Source organism: Macaca thibetana, chromosome 1 (assembly GCF_024542745.1).
Source record: "Macaca thibetana thibetana isolate TM-01 chromosome 1, ASM2454274v1, whole genome shotgun sequence".
Taxonomy (NCBI): Eukaryota; Metazoa; Chordata; class Mammalia; order Primates; family Cercopithecidae; genus Macaca; species Macaca thibetana.
Genome location: NC_065578.1, coordinates 184,436,343 through 184,460,550, shown reverse-complemented (window position 1 = coordinate 184,460,550; position 24,208 = coordinate 184,436,343). Strand labels below are relative to the sequence as shown.

At 33.9% G+C, this 24,208-nt stretch overlaps 2 protein-coding genes across 8 annotated transcripts in view; one reads left to right on the top strand and one right to left on the bottom strand.

Annotated features, from left to right (window-relative positions):
* The window catches only part of RALGPS2 (Ral GEF with PH domain and SH3 binding motif 2), a 242,347-nt gene that overhangs the window by 169,913 nt on the left and 48,226 nt on the right, over nt 1-24,208 (top strand). The gene's annotated exons all lie outside the window — the stretch shown is intronic.
* ANGPTL1 (angiopoietin like 1) lies at nt 1,263-22,611 on the bottom strand. Of its 2 annotated transcripts, XM_050783553.1 has the most exons (5): nt 21,956-22,611; nt 16,164-17,012; nt 5,146-5,339; nt 4,219-4,489; nt 1,263-2,868 (listed from the first exon to the last, which is right to left on the bottom strand). In XM_050783553.1, exons 2-5 carry the CDS (start codon nt 16,984-16,986, stop codon nt 2,681-2,683), a joined length of 1,476 nt encoding a protein of 491 aa, XP_050639510.1. In that variant the 5' UTR covers nt 16,987-17,012; nt 21,956-22,611; the 3' UTR covers nt 1,263-2,680. The 2 variants fall into 2 exon arrangements, with proteins under 2 accessions (XP_050639510.1, XP_050639511.1); XM_050783554.1 differs by lacking the exon at nt 21,956-22,611 and having other exon boundaries at nt 16,164-17,201.

Below are 24,208 nucleotides of genomic sequence, written 5' to 3'. Positions count from 1 at the left end.
CCCTGCCTATCACACAAATGAGCTAACCTGGTCTTTCGCAAGACTGTCTTTAGGCTGAAGTTCATACTATGTCTCTAAGAAGAGTTTCTTTTTATTTGTAGTCCAGCCGCTTACTTGCCTGATGTAACAGCTGGCATGGCTCTGTTAGATTTGCAAGTGAAGATAATGTATCAATGTAATTTCATATCCAAAAACTTGGATATTGTTTTGTTTTGTCTTGTTTTTTTGAGAAGGAGTCTCACTGTATCCCCCAGGCTTGAGTGCAGAGGCGTAATCTCAGCCCACTGCAAGCAATTCTCCTGCCTCAGCCTCCCGAGTAGCTGGGATTACAGGCACGTGCCACACCTGGCTAATTTTTGTGTTTTCAGTAGAGATGGGGTTTTACCATGTTGGCCAGGCTGGTCTCGAACTCCTGAACTCAAGTGATCCACCTGCCTCGGCCTCCCAAAGTCTTGGGATTACAGGCGTAAGCCACTGCGCCCAGCCCGGATATTGTTTTTAAAACACATTTGTTAATCACATACTCTATGCAAGGTGCTATGATTTGTATTGCAGAAAGTACGTAGATGAGTAGTAATAATATGATAGTTTAAATCTACTGAGTACTTACATGTGTCAAGCATTATTCTTAATGTTTTACCTGTATCAACTCATTTATTTGATCGTCACAAAAACCACATGAGCTAGATATTATACTCCATTTTATAGCCAGGAAAGCTGAGCCAGGAGTTTATAAATTGCTCAAGGTAACACAACTAGCAAGTAGTAGAGCTGGGCTAGGGACCCAAGCAGTTCTGACTTCAGAACCTGAACTAACTATCATATAATACCACTTCTTATTTTCTTCTCTCAAGAAACTTAGTTGCCCAAGTTATTATGCTGTCTAGGAACTTCAGAGTAAAATAAATCAGCTCTCTGAAGTAGAGCAGAATGGGCCCATTGGCTAAGGCAGTTTAGCATTCAGCCTAGTTTTCCAAGGTTGTGTGTTGACTTTCACATTCTAGTTTTAATAATGTTCTTCTGTGAAAATTCTGTAAGACTTGTCTTTGATAAAGTTTTGGGTGTTTAAATGAAATGATATAGTGCTTTCAATAACTGAGATGCCTTGGTAAAGTTTTATTCACTTAAGATTTGGTATAGCAGTTAGATGCCCAGTTCCTTCCAGGAATCTTATTACAGATTCTTCGGTTCTGGAGGAAGAGGAGAGGGACTGAAAAACCAGTTTAAGAGGACCACAGGTAAAACAAAGAATAATGCCACTATGAGGTTTGGATATTTTGTTTAATTTGTTTCACCAAAAGTTTTATTTTGAAATGTGGCAGATGAAAAACATTGGTCATGTTGATGGACTTGAGTTGTCCAAATGATTATCTTCACATTAAACCATTCCCATGCATAGTTTGCCTCACACATTTCAATTCAAGATTTTCTTTTTGCTTAAGCAAAAGTTTCATGAGCTATCTTTAAAATTTTAACCTCACAAATAAATTAAGGGAAAGTCACCTCTAAGCAGTAAATATATGTTTCTGGAAGGAAATTGTTCCAGAAAGTCACTAGTAAAGTTGTTGATTGCAGAGACACTGTGAGACTAAGCTTTACACACACTGTAAAATGAAATTAGCAGTTTGGACTAGCTACGCCCCTGTGGCTTCTGCTCTGGAGCTGTTGAATTCTCAGTATTGGGAAAACAGCCAATTCCTTGAATTTTAGTCCCACCTGTTCAAAGTATGCACTAATACTTGGAAAGCTGTCCAAACTTTCTGATTTGAATTGCAGATAGGATGGGGTTTGTTTTCTTTATAATAGTAAGATCAGTAAATTAGAAAAAAAGTAGTAATAAATTAGAATTATAATTCAGATCTGTAGCACACTAAATATTCTGCATTTTTGTAATACTAATATTGTAATACTAATATTTTGCTGATTTTAAAACTACATAAAATGCATTTCTGGAGATTTTGGTGTTCAGCATATCATATGAAGAAATATGAGAAAACTGAGAAATTCATTCATAGATTCGTCTTTATAAATTGACCATTTAAATAATGCATGCATTATTTGTGGGGGGTTTTTATTTTTAAAAATGATATGTATTTAATACTATGGGTCATGTTGTTTTGGGAAAATCAGCATAGGATATGTTGTTAAGAATTCAGATTTAATCATTCCATGTGAAAGGCACAAATTCAGTTTGAAATAGCTTTTATTCAATGGAAGAAGTATTTTCTATTGGCAAAACTAGAGGTTTCTCTCTAATTTTCTGTCTATATTTTTATAAATAAAATGCATTATTTGGCTGAAATTTTAAAAATATTTTTTTCACTAGAAGTTAGAGCAATCTTAGATTTTAAATAAATTGTTAAGGATCTTGAACATGTTATTTAGTTATGTTTTAAAATATAGCTAAGATTTGCAAATATTTACATTTTAGGAAACAAACTGTATTTAGTCAACATAATTTTTAAAATAACTAGGACGTGGATACACATAATTTTCTGCAGTAATTGACAACAGATGAAACTACATTTATAGGTTCCCCTTTTATAGTTAAGGTAAAATTCATTTTAAAAACTTTATGTGTAGAAATAAATTGTGCCAGGTAATATACATGTAACATTTACATTTTTAAGAACTGAAAAGTACAAAGTTCTGTGTCATTTAAATTGGCGAGTGTCTCTCTTCAGTCAATAGGCTTGATCATCATCTGAACTGCTCTTAAGGAGTATGACCCGCCTCTGTATTCGGCCCAGAAAATTCCATCTTGGTGCTTGCTTCTGTAATGGCCTCCTCTGTACCATACTCCATTTAGGTTAGAATGTGCACAGGCATTGTACCACCAGCCTCCTTTATGAAAGTGGGCGCAGTTTCCTTTGAGGAAAAAATATAGATATAAACGTAAAAGTTTCTTCTAGGTGTGGTACTCTGCAATCATCAAAAACTTATTCTGCCTTTAATTTGAACTTCCCTTACTAATTCCAGTTACCTTTATCTTAGCAGTTTTAAATGTCTTCACTTTTTTTATTGCTGTTGCATCAACTACTTGAAAGATTACTTGAATTGCCTTTTTTTAAATCTTGCTCTTTGCTTGCTTAAAATGTGCCTTTTTTAAAAAAGGGGGATTTAATTTTCTAGGTAGCAGAGTAGATGCAAGCAGTGTTTATATGTGAAAGAGTTACAGAGGAAGAAATTGGGAAGGAAAGATACAGAAGAAGGTAAAAGTCTGAGGAAAACTGAATTTTCAAAATAAAATAGCAAAAAATAATACAAAGTAAAATAAAACCAGCAGTCAAATGGGTTTCTGTAAATAAGACATAAGTTATGGTCATATCTCTCTTCTTTTCTTGTTTACCAGTGTGAAATTGGTTAAAATAAAGACCTGTGTGCTGTTTGCCAAAATACAGCTGGAGAGAAAAACCAGTTTGGGGCAGGGATAGGGGAGAATTGTTGAGGGAGAATCTGTTTATCAGGACCAGAAAGCTGGGTTAAAAAGTCAAAAGCATATGAAAACTAAATTTGAAATTATGTGGATGGTCTAGTTGTTTCTTTCTAATGAAAATACTAATTTCCCCTCTGAATCAAGCTTTTTTGTTATTCCTGTGCCACATGTTACAGTCATCTTGGTTTTCCCCCTCAAAGAAATGCTCTTACACCATGTATCCAGATGGCTTGCATCCTTCACTCCTTGCGAGTCTTTATTCAAATGTTACTTTCTCACAGTAGCTTTTCCTGGCGAACCCATATAAAATAGCCCCCATCCCAGGCCTTGCTGCCCACCACTTTCTATTTTCTTACTCAGTTTTATTTTTGAGAGTACTTATTGCCACCTAACAAATTGTTTTGTCTCTCCTCCAGTGAGTAAGCTCCAAAGGGCAGGAACTTTATTCACTGTTATATCCCTAGCACCTACAACAGTGCCTGGCACATGGTAGGTGTTAAGTTGTTATGAATTGTAGGCACTTGCACTTTATTTCCAGATGAATGTGTTTCTGTTTTGCTTTGTGTTTTTTTCCTAGAACTTTGTTTTTCACATAGATCACACTTTGGGATTGCCTTATAGAAGAGATCTTAAAAGCTATTTCTTTCAGTAGGTTATACTTCCTGTTACAGTGACCAAAACTGACCTTTTTGAAAAGACTTTAGTAGCATATATATTAGTAGATTCTATTTAATGTATAGAAGATGATTATTCTACAAAGAATGAAAGTTTTTCATACTTACCTGCATACATATCTTTATCTCTGTCCAGTGTGGTGAATTGTTTACCATTATGCCACATCATAGAATCCCCTGCATTTCCCTGGTAAGTTCCCAGGCGCAGTCTATAGAATTCACTTTCGGGTTCCAGACGAAAGCTGCTGTATTCTGCATAGACTTTTTTATCACTCCAGTCTTCTAATTCAATCAGTAACTTGTAATTATCTTGATTGCTAAGCATATAGATATTTTCCAGTCCAAGCCAATATTCTCCGTCAATGTTTCCAAACCCTTTCTGTTAATAAGTGAAGAAACATGAGTGCATAAATAAGTATATAGTAAACATTTTTATAGATAAGTGTTAAACATTCAATAGCATAAAGATACTGGCCATTTAAGTGATAATGTGAGCTTCCATTTTAGTTGGTCACTTGAGGTTTATAAGCCACACATTGTCATTCTGTTTTTTTTTTTGTTTTTGTTTTTTTGTTTTTTTTTTTTGCTTCTAATGTGTCAGTAATCATTTGCAGACCTAGCTTCAAATCCTACAAATTAAGACAAAGGCAAATGAGAATAAAATTTATCCATAGCTACTAAAAATATTAGCTAGTATACTACCCAGATCCTTAAAAAGGGTTCCTGGTCTCTCTCATGTTCATTTAAAGAGCCCAACATTTCTTTCCTAATAGTAATTTTTGTAAAGTAGTAAGTATAAGTCATCCAAACTGAAAGGGATCATTTTAAAGTATATCTTCTGTTTTCTTTTTACAATTTAATTTTCACTTTAAAACTAGAGATGAGAATCATTTTTTTGACAGATGTAGATAATGAAAAAACATATGGATAGTTATTTTTAACTGTGTATCTTATTTATTGCATAGCATCTTGTTTCTTGCATTATTGCAAGAATGGGTTCGTTTTACCTCCCTTAGGACTGCATCACTGATTTACCTTATAATTTTCCCAATTTCTGAAGAAGTTGACAGAGCCATCTGTTCTTTTCTGAATAACAGTCCAACCCCCAGGATCCAAACTGTTTTCACACCATAACTGCATTGGTCCATTGCTGTTTTCAGGTTTAATCATATAAATCCCACTGACCGAATGCCCAGCTTCTTTTGCTTGCTGACAGTCTTTGAATGGTCCTATAATTTAAATATCATTTATTATCAGCAAACTTAATATGAGAAGAGACGTATTAAAAGTTTTTAATCAAGATTCTTACCTTTGTGTCTTTGTTTACAGTTAACCACTGTCTATCATATATAGAATATTATAAAATATAAACTAAATAAAAGGGTGACTCCAGTTCTGTCTGGAACATTAATTTGTTTTGTTTTCATCTGTTCTTTTCTTTGTCCATATATATATATATATTTTATATTGTTATAATCCTAATACACGTAGAAAATTGGATTGTCTTAACATTTTCATGCAGCTATAGTCTCCATTCTGGCTGCATAATAGTCCTTGACATTGATATATTTTTCTCTCTCTATCATTGGACATTGAGGTCTTACGATTTTTGCTATTATAAAAACACTGCACAAAGTGTCTTCATTCTTATTGAATTCACTTTTTAATATTATAAAAATGCTGAGGGATCGATCTATTGGATTAGAGGATATCAACTTATTCATAGTCCTACATAGTACCCAAGTCACAGTTTTAGAAATTTGATTTCAGTGGAACATACTAGTACCTTGAGATACTCATTGCAAATGGGGTCAGTCAAATAAGTTTTAGAAATGCAAAATATTATGTTTCCCTTTTGGAAATTCTCAATGTGCATTTACATATTAAAGACTGAGAAGCCCTGAAATAAACCAGATGCCCAAACTCATAGAATCTTAAATTTCCCCCAACAACACTTACTAACAGCCCATGAGAACACATTTCAGGAATGTTAGCATAAATGCCTATCTAAAGAGTTGTATCAATCTATATGACTAATACTAGTTTTCTCATTTAACCTACAGTTATCTGGTGATACTTTATAGATGTTCTAGAGATAGAACAATTAATTAAGGTCATGGGTCATAGAAAATGGTAAACCCTAGACATAAATCCCTATCTAATCCCAGAGTCTCTGCTCTGAACTGCTGTGTTGCATGCATTTGCCCTCATGTTATTTCATAGTTTTAGGTATTTTCCATTTTTAATCCACTTATAATTTCTTCAAATTTTACAAATTTTGTGAAATTGCTTTTAGGGTTTCTGACTCTTGAACTTGCGATTTCCACATTTTTGGATCTAGTGAATATTCTTTAGTTTCATCCTTCTCCAGTGTTTCAAGCCTTTTTTATAAACATGCAAAATATATTAACGGATTTAGAAAAAAGAATTACCCTAAAGATCTCTTAGAACAAAAAATGTATAAAAATTCTGATTGTCAAATTTTATATTTTACTAGAAATATGTGAGAGTTCAGTCAAGTAAAGTCCTTACAAGAATTTCTGTACTATAAGGTTAATAAGATTGTTGAAATTTTGAGAAATGTGTTATCTGTACTTTGCCAGATATGTTCAGTATTCCTTTTGGGTCTTATTGGGATAGAATTAATCTCATTGGGTAGTTCCACAACTACAACAATAGAAGGGGTTCTTAGAGACTACAAGCTCTTCCTTGTAGATTATTCCTTGAGGACAGAGACTTTTTTCTTTTTTTTTTTTTTTTTTTTTTTTTTTTGACTTCATGTCATCAGTGTTTAAACCCTTAGGAAACTGTCCATAATTTTTTGTTAATTAAATTACTCATTTTAAATACAAGGAAACTGAAAACTACACACAAAAATCAAGAGGACATCAGTTTCTCTAGTCCACATGTTTATTATAGTTCATTGATATTTTTCTGTCTTAAATTTTTAAAAATTATAATGCAATGTCCATAAATAGACTAGTAAAAATTAGAGAAACTGGAAAGCCTTATTTATGGTGTCTTTCTTGGGTTATATTTAAGTATTGTATTTTTTAGTTCTAGAGTTTCAGTTTGATTCTTTTTTTCATAGTTTTTATTGCTCTTTTGAGATGCCCTATCTTGCATTCATTATAAACGGATTTTCCTTTAAGATATTGAAAATAGCTATAACCACTACTTTAAAATTACTGTCCTTTCAGTCAAGTTTGCTGAGTTTTTATCATGAATGGATTTTGGATTTTTTCAAAGGCTTTTAAAATCTTTTTTTCTTTTTTAATTTCTTTTCTAACTAGATACATCACAGGAATCAAAGGCTTTTTATCTGCCTACTGAGATGATGATAGGGTTTTTCTTTTTGTTGTTAGTACACGAATTACATTGAATATACATATATATTATGTATATTATATCTAATCTATATTAGAACAAAAAAGTGTATATATTAGAAGAAAATATATAAAATATGTATATTAGAACAAAGAATGTATAAAAATTCTTATTGTCAAATTTTATATTTTACTAGAAATATGTGAGAGTTAAGTAAAGTTCTTATAAGAATTTCTATACTATAAGGATAAGAGGATTATTGAAATTTTGAGAAATGTGTTATTTATACTTTGCCAGATATATATACACACACACACACACACACACACACACATATATATATATATGTGGTTTTGGGTTTTGTTTTTTTGGAGTCTGTTGCCCAGGCTGGAGTGCAGTGGTATAATCATAGCTCACCACAGCCTCAAACTCCTGGGCTCAAGTGATCCTCCCACCTCAGCCTCCCAAGTAGCTAGGACTACAGGCACGTGCCACCATGCCTGGCTAATTTTGTTTTTTTTTTTCTGGAGAAATGGGGTCTTGGTATATTTCCCAGGCTGGTCTTGAACTCCTGGTCTCAAGTGATCCTCTGACTTCAGCCTCCCAAAGTGTTGGGATTACAGGCATGAGCCACTCCACCCAGCCTTTACATTGATTGTATTTTGAATGTTAAACCAACCTTGTGTTCCTGGGATAGACTCAACTTAGTGAAAGTATTCAGAGCCCTTAACACTATACCTAACAAAGTAGTCATCATCGGTAATTGTCTGTTCTTTCATTTCTCTTTTATTCCTCATCTTAACACATAATTGTAGCTTATTTAATAATTTAAGTAGCTTATTTAATATCTGCTTATTTAATAAATTTAATATAGCTCACCAAAGATGAATGTACAGTCATTTCTACTGCAGATAAATATTACTGAAAAACCTCATGTTCTGCAAATACATGCATTAAAAATAGTAGCTAATTTTAGCTATTAACATAATTTATATTCAGCTGCAGTTACCTGTGGCACAAAACATTAATATGTTTGGAAAAAATCCCATGTAAACCAATATAACCTCTCTGTTTTGCTACCACTATTCTCCTTTTCACTGGTCACATATGGGCTACTTCACATTATAGGAAACATGCATTGTAGTCAAGTAGGAAGAAGGGTAAAGAGCTTGTATTTCAGAAAAGATGAAATTTACAGAATTTTAATTTCTTATGTGGGAGTGAGATGGAAGGAAAAGTGAATTATGACTCCCAGGTTCATTCTTAGATTATCTCATGTAATGCAGGTAGTATATTTGTTTACTTACAGTATTCATAGACAAGGACTTTATCTTTCAGTGTGTATTCACAGTTTGAGCCCCCTTAGAAATTCAGATATGTAGTTACAAAACTACGTGATTCCTAGTAGGCGTGGTTCCCAGAATTCCCTTAATTCTGCATTATTCTTTCAAGAAATGTCCTTTCTGCATCTACTATAGGCTAAGGACTGTTTTAGGCTCAAAGGATAAAGAAACAACCTTAGAGTCAAGTGCAGGGTGGGAGAAGTCGCAAGAAAGAGAGAATTCCACTATAATATGACAAGTACTTTGATGGAGTTATGTAGGGCATGTGGTAGCAAAGTCTAAGAACTAGCTGAGATCTCTAAGGAGCATCGCTCTTACTTTAAAACCTGTTAGTATTATAGTTAATGCACACATGAAAGTAGTTTTGTTACAACATATAAATATTTATCTCATTTTATAAATTTGCATATTCTGTAAATGTTATCTTTGTATTGCTTATTCTATGAATATCATTTTCATAAATGTTTACTATGCATTCATTTGAGTATAGTTTTGACAGTTTACATTTAAGTATATATTCAAAGGTTGGACTTTTATTAGATTATTTGCTTTGCTGCAGAATATTTAGAAACATCAGTGTTCTGAATGTTGACAGAATATTTGTCAAGTATCATTTGTTCCATAGAGCTATACTCATTTTCTGCTATTTAATAGACATTCAGCTGTTTAAAGCCAAATGGAGAGTTCTGAGTTTTCTGAATCCAGCTTTGATTTGATAAGACTTCAATTATGCAAATTTAAGATCACCTTCAGCTTTAATTTTCAACCCATTTTTTGCAGTGGGCTTTGTGTTTACAGTTGGATATCTGCTAGACTTAGGAAAATGTAGTTGAAGTTCTTTTCCAGAACATATGAATAAAATTTAGCAGTGCATAAAGCTACTTTTTTCTCCTCAGTAAAGATATTAAATATCAGAATTCAATATTTATTTGTATTTATAAACATACCATTAACCTGTCCTAGTCCAGTGTATGTTGTTGATCCTAGCAGAAATATTTTCTCATTATTACTTGCAAATCCTATTTACTTTCTGCCCTAAAATTAGACTTATCTATTGTCCCTATCTTAAATGTTTTCACTGCTTTTTCTGCACCATAAAAAACATTGCTTGATAGAAATTGTTAAATGACAAATAGAAAATTTTAAGCTTTATTCTTGAGAAGCCAGATTTAGTTTAAAGGTTTGCATATTTTCAGAAATAAATTGATCGATATGTGAATCAGGAATTTGTTCATGGTGATTCAAAAGGTATAAAGTGGAATTACCTTTCTTTTAAACTAAGCATAGTATTAACTTTTTTTTGCAAGAGTCTTCTCAAAGCAGGCAGCTGGAATTCTGTACATTGAATTTGAAGAACCAGTCTCTCTGTTCCTCAGTTTATGTGAGGATTAAAGTTTACATAGGGCTAATGAAACCGTATTAATACCTCTGATTTATAGAAAGAAAAATGTTGACCAGTCATGCCACATTATTTCCCAAGACGTATTTATTAAGAACCCATATCTTGAATAGAACAGCGAGTTAAAAAAGAAAAAAGGATTTCATACTTTGAATAGCAGCTTTACTGGGAGCCATCTGTAACATATGTGTTCTGTAAAAAGAACTTTTTAATTATAAAATTACAAAGAGAATCCTTTTTGTGACAAGAGAAACAGTAAACCAATTCAGAGCTTTCAAATTATTGGTTACCAAGTAGGATCTTTTGAGAGGTAAACTTTTCAGTTGGGTTGTGCATTAACTTTCAGATAAATATATTCAACATTTCTGGAGTGGGACGTTTGAGACAAATACTTTCTAAAGTGACAGTAGGGTCTTTCTGTAATAATATGAATTACCTAATTTATTAATCTGTATGTTTAAACTGTATTTAGCAAACCAAACTTTTATTTTTTTAATTATTAAAGAATTTATCAATTATTTTCTCATAACTGGCTAATACAGTCATTTTCCAACAGCACCTTGGCTTAACTAGTTTTTTTGTTTTGTTTGTTTTGTATTAAATGTTAGTATAAGTATTCCACTGAAACCAATTATACCTAAAAGGTATGTTAAGAAGCATTATAAATAATTTGAAAAATGTAAATATTTGGTGATTTAAAATAACCCTACCACTAAAAAGCATATTTTTAGTTTCTAATGACTACTTTCCAAGTTTAACTTTTTTTGTTTGTTTGTTTGTTTGTTTTTGAGACGGAGTCTCACTCTGTTGCCAGGTTGGAGTGCAGTGTCGTGATCTCGGCTCACTGCAACCTCCGCCTCCCAAGTTCAAGCGATTCTCCTGCCTCAGCCTCCCAAGTAGCTGGGATTACAGGCGCCCGCCACTACAAAGTTTTAATTTTTTAAGCTTACCATTTATGTCCTCATAAACCTAATATGACAAGGAAAGACACATAAAGGGAAGTGTATAACATATGTAATAATTAATGGTGGTCAAACCATGCCAGATCATACACAAAACACTTCTACCTGCACCCCCTCGTTTAATCATCACAACAATTTATTTACAAAAGAGGCTACTGAACCCCAGAAAGCTTTGCCAGAATCCAAGTTTACTGATATTCAGATCTATGCTTTTACGCATGGTGAAGGAACTTTCTCCACTCAGCTCTCCTACAAAGAATAAACTTATTTTTATAAATATGCTATTTGTAAAAGAGTAATGTTTTATTTTATAAAAGACTAACCCAAAATGCAGGCACCAAATAACATTAACAGTCAAGAATTTCATTGATTGCAGCTTGTCAGGCTGATTATTACATGCTCAAACATTTTGTTTTTAAGGTAGAGAAGAAGGTAATGTGTTTGAAAAATGTTTTTTTATCTAAATACTATGTTTTATAAATTCATGGGTTTTTTTGAGGTAAATTTTTCTTATAACCATTTTTAAAGAAAATAAAAGATGGTCATAACACCTTTTATAAAATGTGATATGCATAATAATTTACCATCTTCACCATTTTTAAATGTACAGTTTATTGGCATTAAGAACATTTATATTGTACAGCCATCACCACCATCCTTCTCCAAAACTCTTCATCTTGCAAAACTGTAACTATTAACCATTAAACAACTCCCCATTCACCCTCCCCATAACCTCTGGCAACCACAATTCTACTTTCTGTCTATGAATTTGACCACTCTAAGTACTTCATATAAGTAGAATCATACAGTGTTTATCTTTTGTAACTGGCTAAACACCTCTTAAAATATACATTGTTGTTTATTTTCACCTTATGCACGTAGAGACTTTAGAATGACCACGTACCTACATGTAAAGTACAGTAATAGGAATTTCTTGGTGCCAGAGCATACATAAGTACACCAGTAGCCATCCATCTTTACCCTTTTTGTGAAAGCACCTTAACAGCCTGAGACATCTTTTTCCAGAGAGACGTAAAAATAACATAAGTGAATAATTGAGCACATTATGTAAAGAAAATAGCTAGCCTATTTGTTGTTGCTTGTAGTAATTTAATTTAGTAAGAATCACACAATATTAGAATTTGAAAAGGATATTAGAATAATCCAGTCCAGCACTCTCATTGGACACATGAGAAAACACAAACTGGCAGTGACTTACCCAAGGTTACATAACAAAGGTAATGGTGGAACCAGTGGTTCTTAATTCCATGCTCTTTCCCTTATGTGTTCATTAATGTACTAATTAGTGTAGTAATTCTTATGGTGTAGCAAATTATGCCTTTGAATTTAAGAGATCAACATTTATAGAGTAAAATAAGTAAAAAGTTAATGTTTACATAAAACAAATAATGAATAACAGAAAAAAGTTACATGCCCTTAATTTTTGCATTAAAGAAAGGTTTATTGGGAATAAGTTCACCATTTTTTCATTAAAACAAAATGTGTTTAAGAGGACTTTTGACATACTAAATCCGTAACATGAGGTTTAATTCTGTAGCATTAGTGGGTTTTTTTTGTACTAATGCTCAGTGTATAATAAAACATAGAATTGGTATGTTTCATTTTGTATAAACATTTTCTTAGAAAAGTTTGTCAGTGTTTAAAAATGTGAATAATGATTTCTGCTAGAATTGGTTATGCCATCCACTCAGGCTTCAGGGATCACGTAGAATACTCCTTGGCAGTTGTCTTCATACTTACGTAATCGTATACCTCATCAGTTAAAAAAAATTCACACAGCTTAATTATGTTTGTTTATAACTTACGTATACAAACTACTGATAAATTATATAAAAGCTTACATAAAACAAAATTTTTTAAAGGATATCAAAAGCAATTTTCTGTTTTTCATTTCTGTACCCAGTGGATCACTTAATACACCACATTTTCCTTTGGAAATCAAAGGGGTTGAGGTTTGTTTGTTTGTTGTTGTTGTTTGAGTCTCACTCTGTCGCCCAGGCTGGAGTGCAGTGGTACGATCTCAGCTCACTACAACCTCCGCCCCCCAGGTTCAAGTGATTCTCCTGCCTCAGCCTCCTGAATAGCTGAGATTACAGGCACACGCCACCACGCCAAACTAATTTTTGTATTTTTAGTAGAGACAGGGTTTCACCATGTTGGCCAGGATGGTTTCAAACTCCTGACCTCAAGTGATCCCATCTGCTTCAGCCTCCCAAAGTATTGAGATTACAGGTATGAGCCACCATGTCCAGCGAGGATATTAATAATGATCATTATTTACCTAATTTAATGATACTCTGGCCTATTGCTACTGTAACTTAGAACAGTATAAAATGAACAAATCCAGTATGATATAACATATTACTTTCATGAGGGTCTTTGGAATGACAATTTTAAGAAGCTCTATAAAAATGTTACCAAATCAGCTAACACATATTTAGCAACTGCAGATAAGTACGAGATAAGACACAGTAACCATCTACCAGGAAGGAGCTTATAATATAGTTGAAAAGCATCTTAGTTAGATGTATGCTGAGTGTATGTAAAGATAACTGATAATTCAAGAGGGACTATACATAATGTCTTACATGTGTTACAGAGAGTAGAGGTATTCATGGAGAGGAACAATCACTTCAAACCTGTGGGAGTCAACAAGGGCCTCAAGGAGGAGTTGCATTTTATTTATTTGGTTGGTTGGATGGATGGATGGTTGGTTTGGCTTGAGCCTTATTCTTTGAGTAGGCAGAAAGCTTGGAAAATATTTAGGGGAAAATGAGTGGATTTATTTTATTGGAACAGATGGTTTTTGTGAAGGAAACTAGTGGAAGGTCCACTAGGAAAGTAGGCTTGAGTCTTTAGGAGGACATTATACTTAGCCAGACTAAGCAAATTGGACTTTTTCTGTTTGCAGAAAGCAGATATGTAAGTAGTTTAAGAAGATGGATCTGCTGGCAATGTAAATATATTTTGATGGAGAGAGAAAACAGAGTTACACCAGTTGGCAAGCTATTATACAGTTCATAGTAAGAACTAACATTTGAGTGCCAGGCACTGTTCTAAGCACTCTTCAATTGTTAAATCTTACGAGGTAAATACTGTTATTCCCATTTCACAGGTAAGGAAATTGAGGCACAGATAATTTTCTTTCCCTGAAGATCACACAGCTGGTAGCCTATGGAATCTCTGCCTTCTGGCTGCTGCTGTGGATCATTTGAATGTAAACGAGAGTTCCAGCTCTGAATAGAAATGAGGGACATGCACACAGGAGACCAAAAAGGAGACCTGGGTAGAATTCAGTGGCCTATGTATGGGGCAGCTGGGGAAGTATCAAAGATGAGCCAACCTCATTTGGAAAGGGGTGACAACATTAACCAAAACAGAGATGTTGAGATCAAGTGGTGAAAAGACAGTTAACTATCTTCCAGAAGCATTCAGACCAACAAGTAGACAGACGTATCAATAACTAACTTCAATGTAATATCATATAGAAAACATGTTTAAGAAATAGTCAGTGATTTGGGGAAAGAGCCACCTAGGTATGTTTGTTTGAATCTGGGAAGTCATAACATCAAAGGTATTATTTGAGTTAAGCCTTGAGATCTGCTAAATTGACAGATAAGCTGAAAGAAGGTGTTTCAATAAAGAGTAGCATTTGAGGTAATGGTGAAATATCCAAATGCTAACATCTAGCTTTGGTTAAATCAGGAGGGAGAGCTCCATTCAGGAATCATCTGAGCAGTGGTGATACTTGAAGCCAAATATTCTAAAGTAGAGTATCTTGAAGAAAGACTTTAAGGCATAGAAGGAAGAAGATGCCAGTGAAGGACCTAAAGAAATAGGAAGGAAGGAAGAATATTAAAATGGAGAAGGCCAGGAAAGCAGGGCTGTGAACAGCCAAGTGGTATTCACTGACAGAGATGAAACCACTTCGTGATATATTTCTTTCTAGTTTTATTCTTTGTTTTTATTGTTACTGTTTAAAATTATTTCATAGTATGTGTTTTATGACCTGCCTTTTCAATGAGTGAATGAGCTGCAATTTATTTACTCATTGCTTTGGGGCATTTGGGTTTTCCCTTCCACTCTTAGGAAGCAAATCAGCTTGTAAAGGATTCTGGGGAATGAGTTATAAGAAAATGGATACAAGTGTAAAATAAATATCAGAAAGTTAGCAGTGGGTTTAGTAAACTGAAACAAAGATGAATTATTCATCTTTGCTTTCTGGACAGCTAGATCAGTGACTGATGTTGAATGCATGAAGAGAGAAAGAAATGAAATTTAAAAGTGGAGTTTGGAATCATGCATGATCAATGCAATAGTTTTTTTTATAGTAATGAACATTTATGTTTCTTAGTATACGCAGTACTAATTGTTTAGCCTTGGAAATAGGAGCGATACCTTTTCTTCTTGAGGCTGAGGGCAAGAGGTATGGCTTTTGTACAGATGCTTTCAAGATAAGAAAGAACAAAACTCAGGACCTGATTAGACTTACTCAGTATGGTAGTAGATGAGTCATCTGCTGAGAGTGAAGATAATGAGGTGTGATTACAGCTTGAAGAGAGTGAAAGCAAAATTTTACGTATTTCTTTTGAAGAAGATGATGGTACAAGCAGCAGGAGGTAAATAAAAGAATTGTTGGGTAGCAGCGACGACCCAGCTAGAAGCTGATAGGATGGTTATGGCGCACAGGAGTGGTTCGGAGGGGAACATGGATTTATTCAAGAATAGTAGCCCCTCAATTATAAGAATTTGGATGGAAGACTGTTTTTTTTCACAGAGTACACTAAGTTTTTATAACCTTCTAGAAATTCAGAGCTGGAAGAGGAGATGTATTTAAGTTCAATTCTTGATTATATTAATAAAAAACAAAAATAGAAATTTTAATGTACATGTATAATAACATCACAAAATGAAGAATAAGCATTTATTATGAGCATTGTTTGATAAAGCATAAAAATATTAACCTCATACTCCCACGTTTTACAGTAAGAGGTTACTCACCTTCATTGATGAAAGTTACCGGTGGTATCTTGAAAGGGCTTTTGGTGGGAGAAGTTGCCAGATCAGGTGGTGGCATTAAATCTCTGGGATAACCTGGATCCCTCTGAATCTCGTTACCTCCCAGCAGACCAGGAGTGTACTGATGGCTGTTAGGAATATGTTGTGGCACCACCTGGACAAGTGGGGGAGACACATGGGTGTCTTGTCGGGAAAATATCCTCAAGCACTGTTCTTCCAACAAAGTGATCATCACAGATTGGTTATTGACAAGATCTGTCAAGGAAGCATATTTCACCTCTAGTTCCCTGTACCTTGTTGCCATCTTCAACATTTCTGTGGTGACATTGAGGATTTTGTTTTCCAATTGGGAAAGTTCAAGTGAATTATCCCTCTTACGGATAATCTCATGTAATAGTTGCATGTAGAGTTGAGTAACACGAGAGTTCATGTTACGGCTTTCCTTTCTCAGCAGCTTTACCTCATTCACAATGTTTCCATCTACATCCACCACCAGTTGCAGAACATCTATCTCCCGCTTCTGCCTGGAGAGCACATCCTTCAGGTTTTCAAGGTCCATCCTGGTGATCATGTCTTTAATGGTACTTGCATCTTGCCCTTTGGTGTTGACACAGATTGGCCCTGTTATTCTTTGTTCAGGTACCAGGAATGTGTATGCACATTTCTTTGCTTCCTCTTTACCATCTGTGGCGCGAGGGTATCTTCTCTGGTTTATTTTTTTAATTTTGAATTGTCCACCTCTGCAATGTCCAACGTCCACTAGTAGGAAGAATAGCACACCTAGGGTCCAGGTAAAAGCCTTCATTTTGAAATGAGGTTGTAAAATGATGTCTTTTGAAAAACAAATCAGTGAAGGGGAAAAAGCAAAAAGAATTCATGTTAATCTACATTAAAGTCAGTAATATTAAAAACTATCTGAGGGAAAACTGAATATTGGTGTTAATAAATTAGGCTAGAATTAACTTTATTAATTTCTTAATTTTAATATTAAGTTGTAGTACTTTGGCATTTGTTTAAAAATTAGGTTTCAGAGAATAGCTCTTTCAGCTATCACCTTATTGTAATGCTTTTTGTTCCCCAGTTTATTGAGCAGATTTTGGTCAGTGTCCACTCTGTGCAAAGGTACATTGCTAGTGCTGTTGAGGCTTTTGAGACCCTGATAAGATAGCTTTCTTACCTTTAAAAAGCTCACTACCTTAAGACTATGAAAATGGTACACAGTGTTTGTAAGGCATTAATTAAAACATTCTTGTCTAACCAGTATTACAATTACCAGGTGACTTTACTAGCCAATGTTTTAGATTCATACCATGCAATTCCAATTAAATTGGTCCTCTGTAATAAATTATGTCTTCTTCATTAAAATGTTCAATAAAGTTAAAGATTTTAGACAAATCTAAACCCAGATAGTTTTAGCATCATATGCTTTTTATTTTTATAGCATCTCCTTTTGGGATTAGTGACAGGTTTTAGAATGATAGAATGCTCACAGTCATTGTGGGTAATTATATTTCCTGAACCATAATTATATGTACTCTAAGCTTATAGATGATTCAGCAGATTTGTTCTTCTAACAGAAGTTCTACTGAACTGTATTTTAGTACAATGTTAGTAATTTTCTACGTGCATTACCAAGGAAAGAAACATATCTGTAATTGAATATGAATGTCAGAGTTGGAAACGCCTTAGAGACCCTGTCATTCAAGAACCTCTTTGTACTCTGCATGTTGAAGGCTAAGGCCACACAAGGATTAGAACTAGGTCTAGATCGGGTTCTCTGGCCCATAGTCAGTATTTATAGCAGCAGCACATATACTAAAATATGTGCTTGGAATGTTTCGTTTTTGCTGTAGCAGATGAGAAATACTTCTTTATAGTACAAATTCTTCTGAGGTAACAGTTTCAAGAGCCAATACTTTTTCCTTTCTCTTGAGTTACCTCCCACAAAAGTAGCAGCAGTAGAATGGGTAAGGTATGTTCACTCCATCAGATCTACCAACGAGCTGGTCTATTACAGGCCACCTTTTCACTCTTGCGAATTTGATACCTATCTGCCATTTTTGAAGGATGGCAGTAGATACCCTAAGACAGAGCTTTTCTGTCCAAATTTCCACATAAGTACCTGTTTCTTGATTTAAGAAACCAACTCCTAAGTCGTTTATGCCTGTTATTAATAACAACACAACAATAACAGTAATTAATGTTTATTGAGTGCTTGTTCAGTGTTAGGCACTGTTTTAAGCCATTTTCATGTTTTACTTATCGCCACAACCCTATGAAGTAGATTATTATGATCCCCACTTTCAGATGGAAAACTTGGCATCCAAAAGTTAAGCACCTTATTATCAAGAGTCACACAGGTTCATAGTGATGGAGCGAGAATTTGAATCCCGGCTGAGGACTTCAGAGTTCATGTTTTCAAACCCTTATATTTATGTAGCTTAACACATGTTAACTATTTGCATTTACAACACTGAAGTAATGCTGTATCATTTTATAAAGGAGTAAAATCCTTGAGAAGCTAAATCACTCAAATGGGATTCAAACCTTCTACTCCTAACTTTTCTAAACCTGTGATTTTTACCCTAGTCATATCATAACCACAGAGGAGTCTTAAGTTTATGTTTCTTGTTTTTCACAGCCTTTTCCTGGTTTATATCCATTTTCATTGACTGGTTACTTAATTATACAAAAGTGTTTATGGATAATTTTTGGTAGAATTTGTGTCCAAGTTCTGCCAAATCATTTTTTACATCTCAGACTTTTCTGCTGCAGTGTCTTTCCCTCCATATGTACTTTGTCAGCTGGTAGTTATATATCTAACCTATGATTATGGCCCCCTCCCGAAAACAAAGGTCATGTCAATGAAATATAGACTCTTCTGCTATCGTCATGAAGACTACTGCTACTTTCACTTTCTAAAACCATGTTCTTTTGTTTTTGGTATTTTTCAGTTGAATAGTGTCTTCAAAACGGGTAGATAATGAAAATAAGGCAAATATGGATGGAGTATGGAGAATTATTATTATTTTACCAACAAGAGAGGGAATGAAAACAAAAGATAGGGAGGCCGTAACAATCTGTATTTCTATCGAGGCCTTCTTTTGCTGACTGATAGCCAAAGCACACGTGGGTTTTTTTTAGCTTTTTATGTTTTCATAACTTGCTTTCTGACGTATATAGAAAATTTAGACAGAAACAGTCATCTATTTTATTTTTAAAAATAGACTTTTACTATATATGTTACCTATACCAAAAACCGATAAAATATTTATTATATCTCCAGATTCGTGGAATTTAGATATGGGTTATTTTAAAAACTAGGGACAAGAAAACAAAAGCCGTCATACTCCTGGGCACATGTATATCATTTTTCCTATATATTTAATTTAACTTACCTACTGCTAAAGTCCGTTCGTTTTAATACTAGAATGGAAACTCTTAGATCAGAAAATTATTTTACTTAAATAATATTTGCTATGAAATAAACTACCAAAGCAGGGAGAATGCAGGAAGTAATATAAAACTCTAAAACAAATAGAATTTTATTAGTAATATTCTGATTGAACAGCTCGTATTAATACCAGACACAGATTTTTATAGAACAGCTAAAAGTGCATCATCCAAGACTGCTGTTAGGACTTAGCATCAGTATTGTCATTGAAGAACAAAAAACACCAAAATGCTAATCTAAATTAAAATAAAAGCAGCTTCCTTGTGTGTATTCTGCCTTGGCTCATTGTGGTTCCTATAAGATTAAATCATAAGATAAATCACTGTTTACCACAAGAAAAAGTGATCTAAATTAGCATTTAAAGGAGGCAACTAAAAGTTTATTTTTTAAATAAATACAGTTTTTTTAATAATACAAAAATATTGGCTTCACTGTCACTTAAAGCAGGGCAAGGAGCCACATTTCTTAAGTAGTAGACTAGCTACGTCAGGAGTAAAGAACTGGTTTTAAAAATACATTTACTGTTATGTTTTCTAAAAACATTCTCTTATTTAATATTTTCTCACATATATTCTGTTTTGAAGCGAAAGATCCATAAATCTGTGTTACCTCATAAAACTTGCTGTATATGTTAAAATTTTCCTAGGCCCCAAGAGAATGTTATAAATTAGTTATAGAATACTTATGTTTAAATCTAAGTCTTTACTTAGTTATTTTTAAAAGAGAAAAAAAGGTCTTCTATGCATTGGGTTAATTTTATTAGTAGCATTTCTCTTCATAGTTGCTATATTGCCAGCTAGTAGAGAGAAGAAACGAAAGTCAAGATTTGCCTCCTTTCAGATGGTAAACTCATAGAGGCATTTAACTGGCTGTGTCATGCACTGAAAACAACATGAGGCAACGAAGTTAAATTTATGAAGCATTCAGGATATGTTAGATAAAGAATTTCTAGATTGTGAAATATGTTCTGGGAAGAGACTTGAAAACAATCTAATCGCCTGGATATATTTAAGAAAAGGATAAATAGTTATCTGTGTGATTTGGGGTTCAGATTAAATGCTTGCCTTAAGACAGTGTCAGTAAGAACTGAGGCTTAATAAAGTCCTGCACTTTCCATAGCATGTAACAATAAAAAAGAGAGATGACAGTATTTCAGATCCACTATTGCTGGGAATTTTGTTAGAATTTCTTGTAAAATGTGTGTTTAACAGAAATCCTGCCAGTATTTACAGTTTTAAATCTTTAAGGAAAGGACACGAAAGCAAAGTTGGAAAAAATTTTAGCTTTACCATTATTTGCTTGTTCAAGATTCTTAACCATTAATATCTTTAATTTTTACAAGGCCAAAGGAGCCCCAAATCTAACAAACGTAAGTGTCTTTGGTTTAAGGCATACTATAGGTAACGAGTAATTTTATCTTTAATAGTTTTTATAATGCATGTAAAAAAAGCTCCCAGATAGAATATTGAAGGAAACCTCTTATGTGTGCTTAACAAAATTATTTCTATCTAAAAATATTACATATTTCTAGCCTTTTAGTCATGTATTTAATTAATTACATCTTCTGGGTTCTTATTTTCTATTGTTAATACTGACTACTTACATAATGCTTTTATGTGTATATCAATAACTTCGCTTTTCCACGTAATTCCATTTGTAGCAAGTTAATTTCTGTCATCCAAATTAAATTACTGTTACATGTAAGCCTGGAAAGCTATTTAAAATTTTGAGTTGGAACAAGAAATGCCATAGATTACTCTTAAATCTGTACAAGAATTTCTGCTTAATATTTGGTTATACTGTAATTGAGATTTTGTTGCAAAGACTTTCAACTATTTTTATATCTTAGCTTTGTTTTATGACTACACTCTGAGAAATCCAACAGTTCATGTATGTCTTCAGCACACACACTGTAGCTGCAAGAAGAGAAACTAATTGCGTTCATGACTATTTAGTTTGTATTCCTTTGTTTTTAATCATTGTGCTATAAACCTTATACATTTAATCTGTTACTTGTTAAAATGTCTTTCTACTGTCACTAAAGCACTTGTTTTCAGAAACCCAGCATGGGATGCATGTATCAGTCTGTAATCATATACACTAAATATCATTAAATTGAACCTCAAATAATGCATTAACCATCGCACAGTACTTAATGTTTTTATGTCAAGTTGCAAGATAAAACCTTTTTCAGATAAGATAAACTAGTATATTCTAAAGGTCTTTGTTTAGTAAAAGATTCTGAAATTTCTACTACAAATATAAAATAGTTATGCATTTACTATACATAATATTTATAAATGAAAGATATATTAAATACCTTTTTGTATCTGTTGATACAGTGAATCCAGAAACTTGCTGCCCTTATTCTTGATTTTAAAAATCAGTGTAGAAGTTTGTTCATCTGTGACTTTAATGGCAGCTGCATTTTTGTTTTGAACCGTTGAATCCAAGCTGTAAGAAGGAACTTCTTTTTCCTTTTACAATACTAATCAATTGAATTTGACGAGCCACCTGTGTAATTTTAAGTAGTATAGTAGAAGTTCGGGTCTGTGGGCCGTCTTTAATCCAGCAGAGAAAGCGTTGTGGCTTTGCTCTGTCTGCCACATGGAGAAATGCAGTAACCAGCTGCAGCTGACCCAGATTGTATATACAGTACCCCTGAATAGTGATTCCCTCTTTCTCAGTAGACTCAAGTTCAGCCCACATATTACATCACCAAAAATTGCTGGAGACTGGGGGCGGGAATCTCCTCCTTAGGATTTCCTCTTTGTAGCCTTAAATAGGGGGGTGGGATCAGCAGGAGGTTGAATAGTTTCAAACAAGGAGAGATTGTGTGCAGGTTGAAGGAAGGGCACCATCTGGAAACAAACTATCATAGTTCAGCGGGCAATTATAAAACAAACATTTTAGTCTGCTGGCCAGAGATCTTTTAAGTTGAATACCGAAAAAAAATAGTGCTCAACTTCACTTAGAAATAGTTGCAGGCTGATGAGTTTGGTTTTTGTTAACAAAGAACAAGAGCTAGACTTTGTCAGGAGGCAGCCACCTAAGTAATGTAATACTCTTTATAGCCTAGAAGAATTTGTAAACATTTTACTTATTAAGTTGCTAATGAAGGTTTTAAACTTACAAGAAACTTGATGTTGTTATAGTATGTTATGTCTTACTGTGTAATGTATCTTACGATGAAACAGCTTTTATATATAATTACCAAACGTTAGTGAAATTCTTTCAGATACTTAATACTTTTAAATATTAAAATTCTGATGTTACATAATGTCATATCCTCCTATTCTACAAAATGACCTCTCTTCTCTGTATAAGGTCACTCTTATTAATTGATGTGGTGTGGTTTAAAAACAAACATAACCCTGAACTAAGTAAAAAACAAGGAAGCTCTGACTCTCCACTAGCTATGTGAACTTAGACAAATCACTTTACCTGCCTCTGGCAAGGTTCTTCTGCTATGAAAATAGGGTGTTGGAAGAAATTAGTAAGTGTTGAGTACAACTATACTATTGTATTTCATTAATTGAAGAAATGTTAAGTAACTCAGTAGCTGAAGAAACACAAATTTAGGCTTAAGTAACTTAACTTAGCACTTAAGTACTAAGTAGTGGAACTGGAATTTGAATCTAATGCCAAAGCATTATGCCACACTGTCTGTCATTGATTACCTAGTTGCTGTAAGCTGCTTTTAGATAAAACTTTTGGGCTTTCTGTACGTCCCTTCCTTATTGCTATAGCTTGTGCTGTTTTTCTCTTTCTGTTAGGCCACACTGTTGATCCACATCGTTTATTTAAAGTCTGAGCTTATTTTCTACCTCTTTCACAGAGTCATTTCTTTGAATTCCTGTGCCATATATAGGTATACCAGAGGTTGCAAACACAAGGGCCTAGAAAGGCAAATGCTCACAAGAAGAATGGAGCAGGTAATAGAAATCAGTGAAGTAAATCAGTAATAAGATACTGGAGGGAAATGAAGTTTATGGCAAGTTGGCATCCTTTTGGTTAATTTAAAGGGATCTGCCTGCACCTTCTCAGCTGTACCTGTGGCCATGAAGGATTATGAGACAGTGTTGCCAGATCTTCCCATTATTCAGGAAAAAAGAGCCATTTAGATTTTTCCTGTAATACTTCCTGATTTTAAAAAACATTGGGACAGATGTGCTGCCAGCTTCTGGCCTCTGATTTATATTATGTATCATTTCTTGAGCATTCGGTAATTATGTTGTAGTCACTAATGGTTTAAATCTGGGAAAAATAAGAGATAGTAAATTCTTCCTGAGCTTTTAAATTTCAGCAGTTTGGAGCTTTCTAACTTCAGCACTTAGTAATATCACTAACCAGGGTAGGAAATTGGAATGACAGGTATTTAGGGACAAATTATGGCTAGATATGTTAAATTGGAAATGAAAGTCAGGATCTCAGTTATATAGAGAGATTCAAAAGTCATCAGCAATTAGGTAGTAGCTAAAGCTATGGAACTAAGATACTAGAGAAAGTACATGTAGAATGTAAAGGAAGATTAATGACAGACCATGATACCAATTTCCAGGAAACCAGCTTT

Coding starts and splice junctions, on each gene's coding strand:
- ANGPTL1 (XM_050783553.1), bottom strand. CDS start 16,986: ATGAAGGCTTTTACCTGGACCCTAGGTGTGCTATTCTTCCTACTAGTG. Junction 5,340..16,163: donor GGTAACTTTCATCAATGAAG/GTGAGTAACCTC, acceptor TTTAAATTATAG/GACCATTCAAAGACTGTCAG. Junction 2,869..4,218: donor AGATAAAGATATGTATGCAG/GTAAGTATGAAA, acceptor TTTTCCTCAAAG/GAAACTGCGCCCACTTTCAT.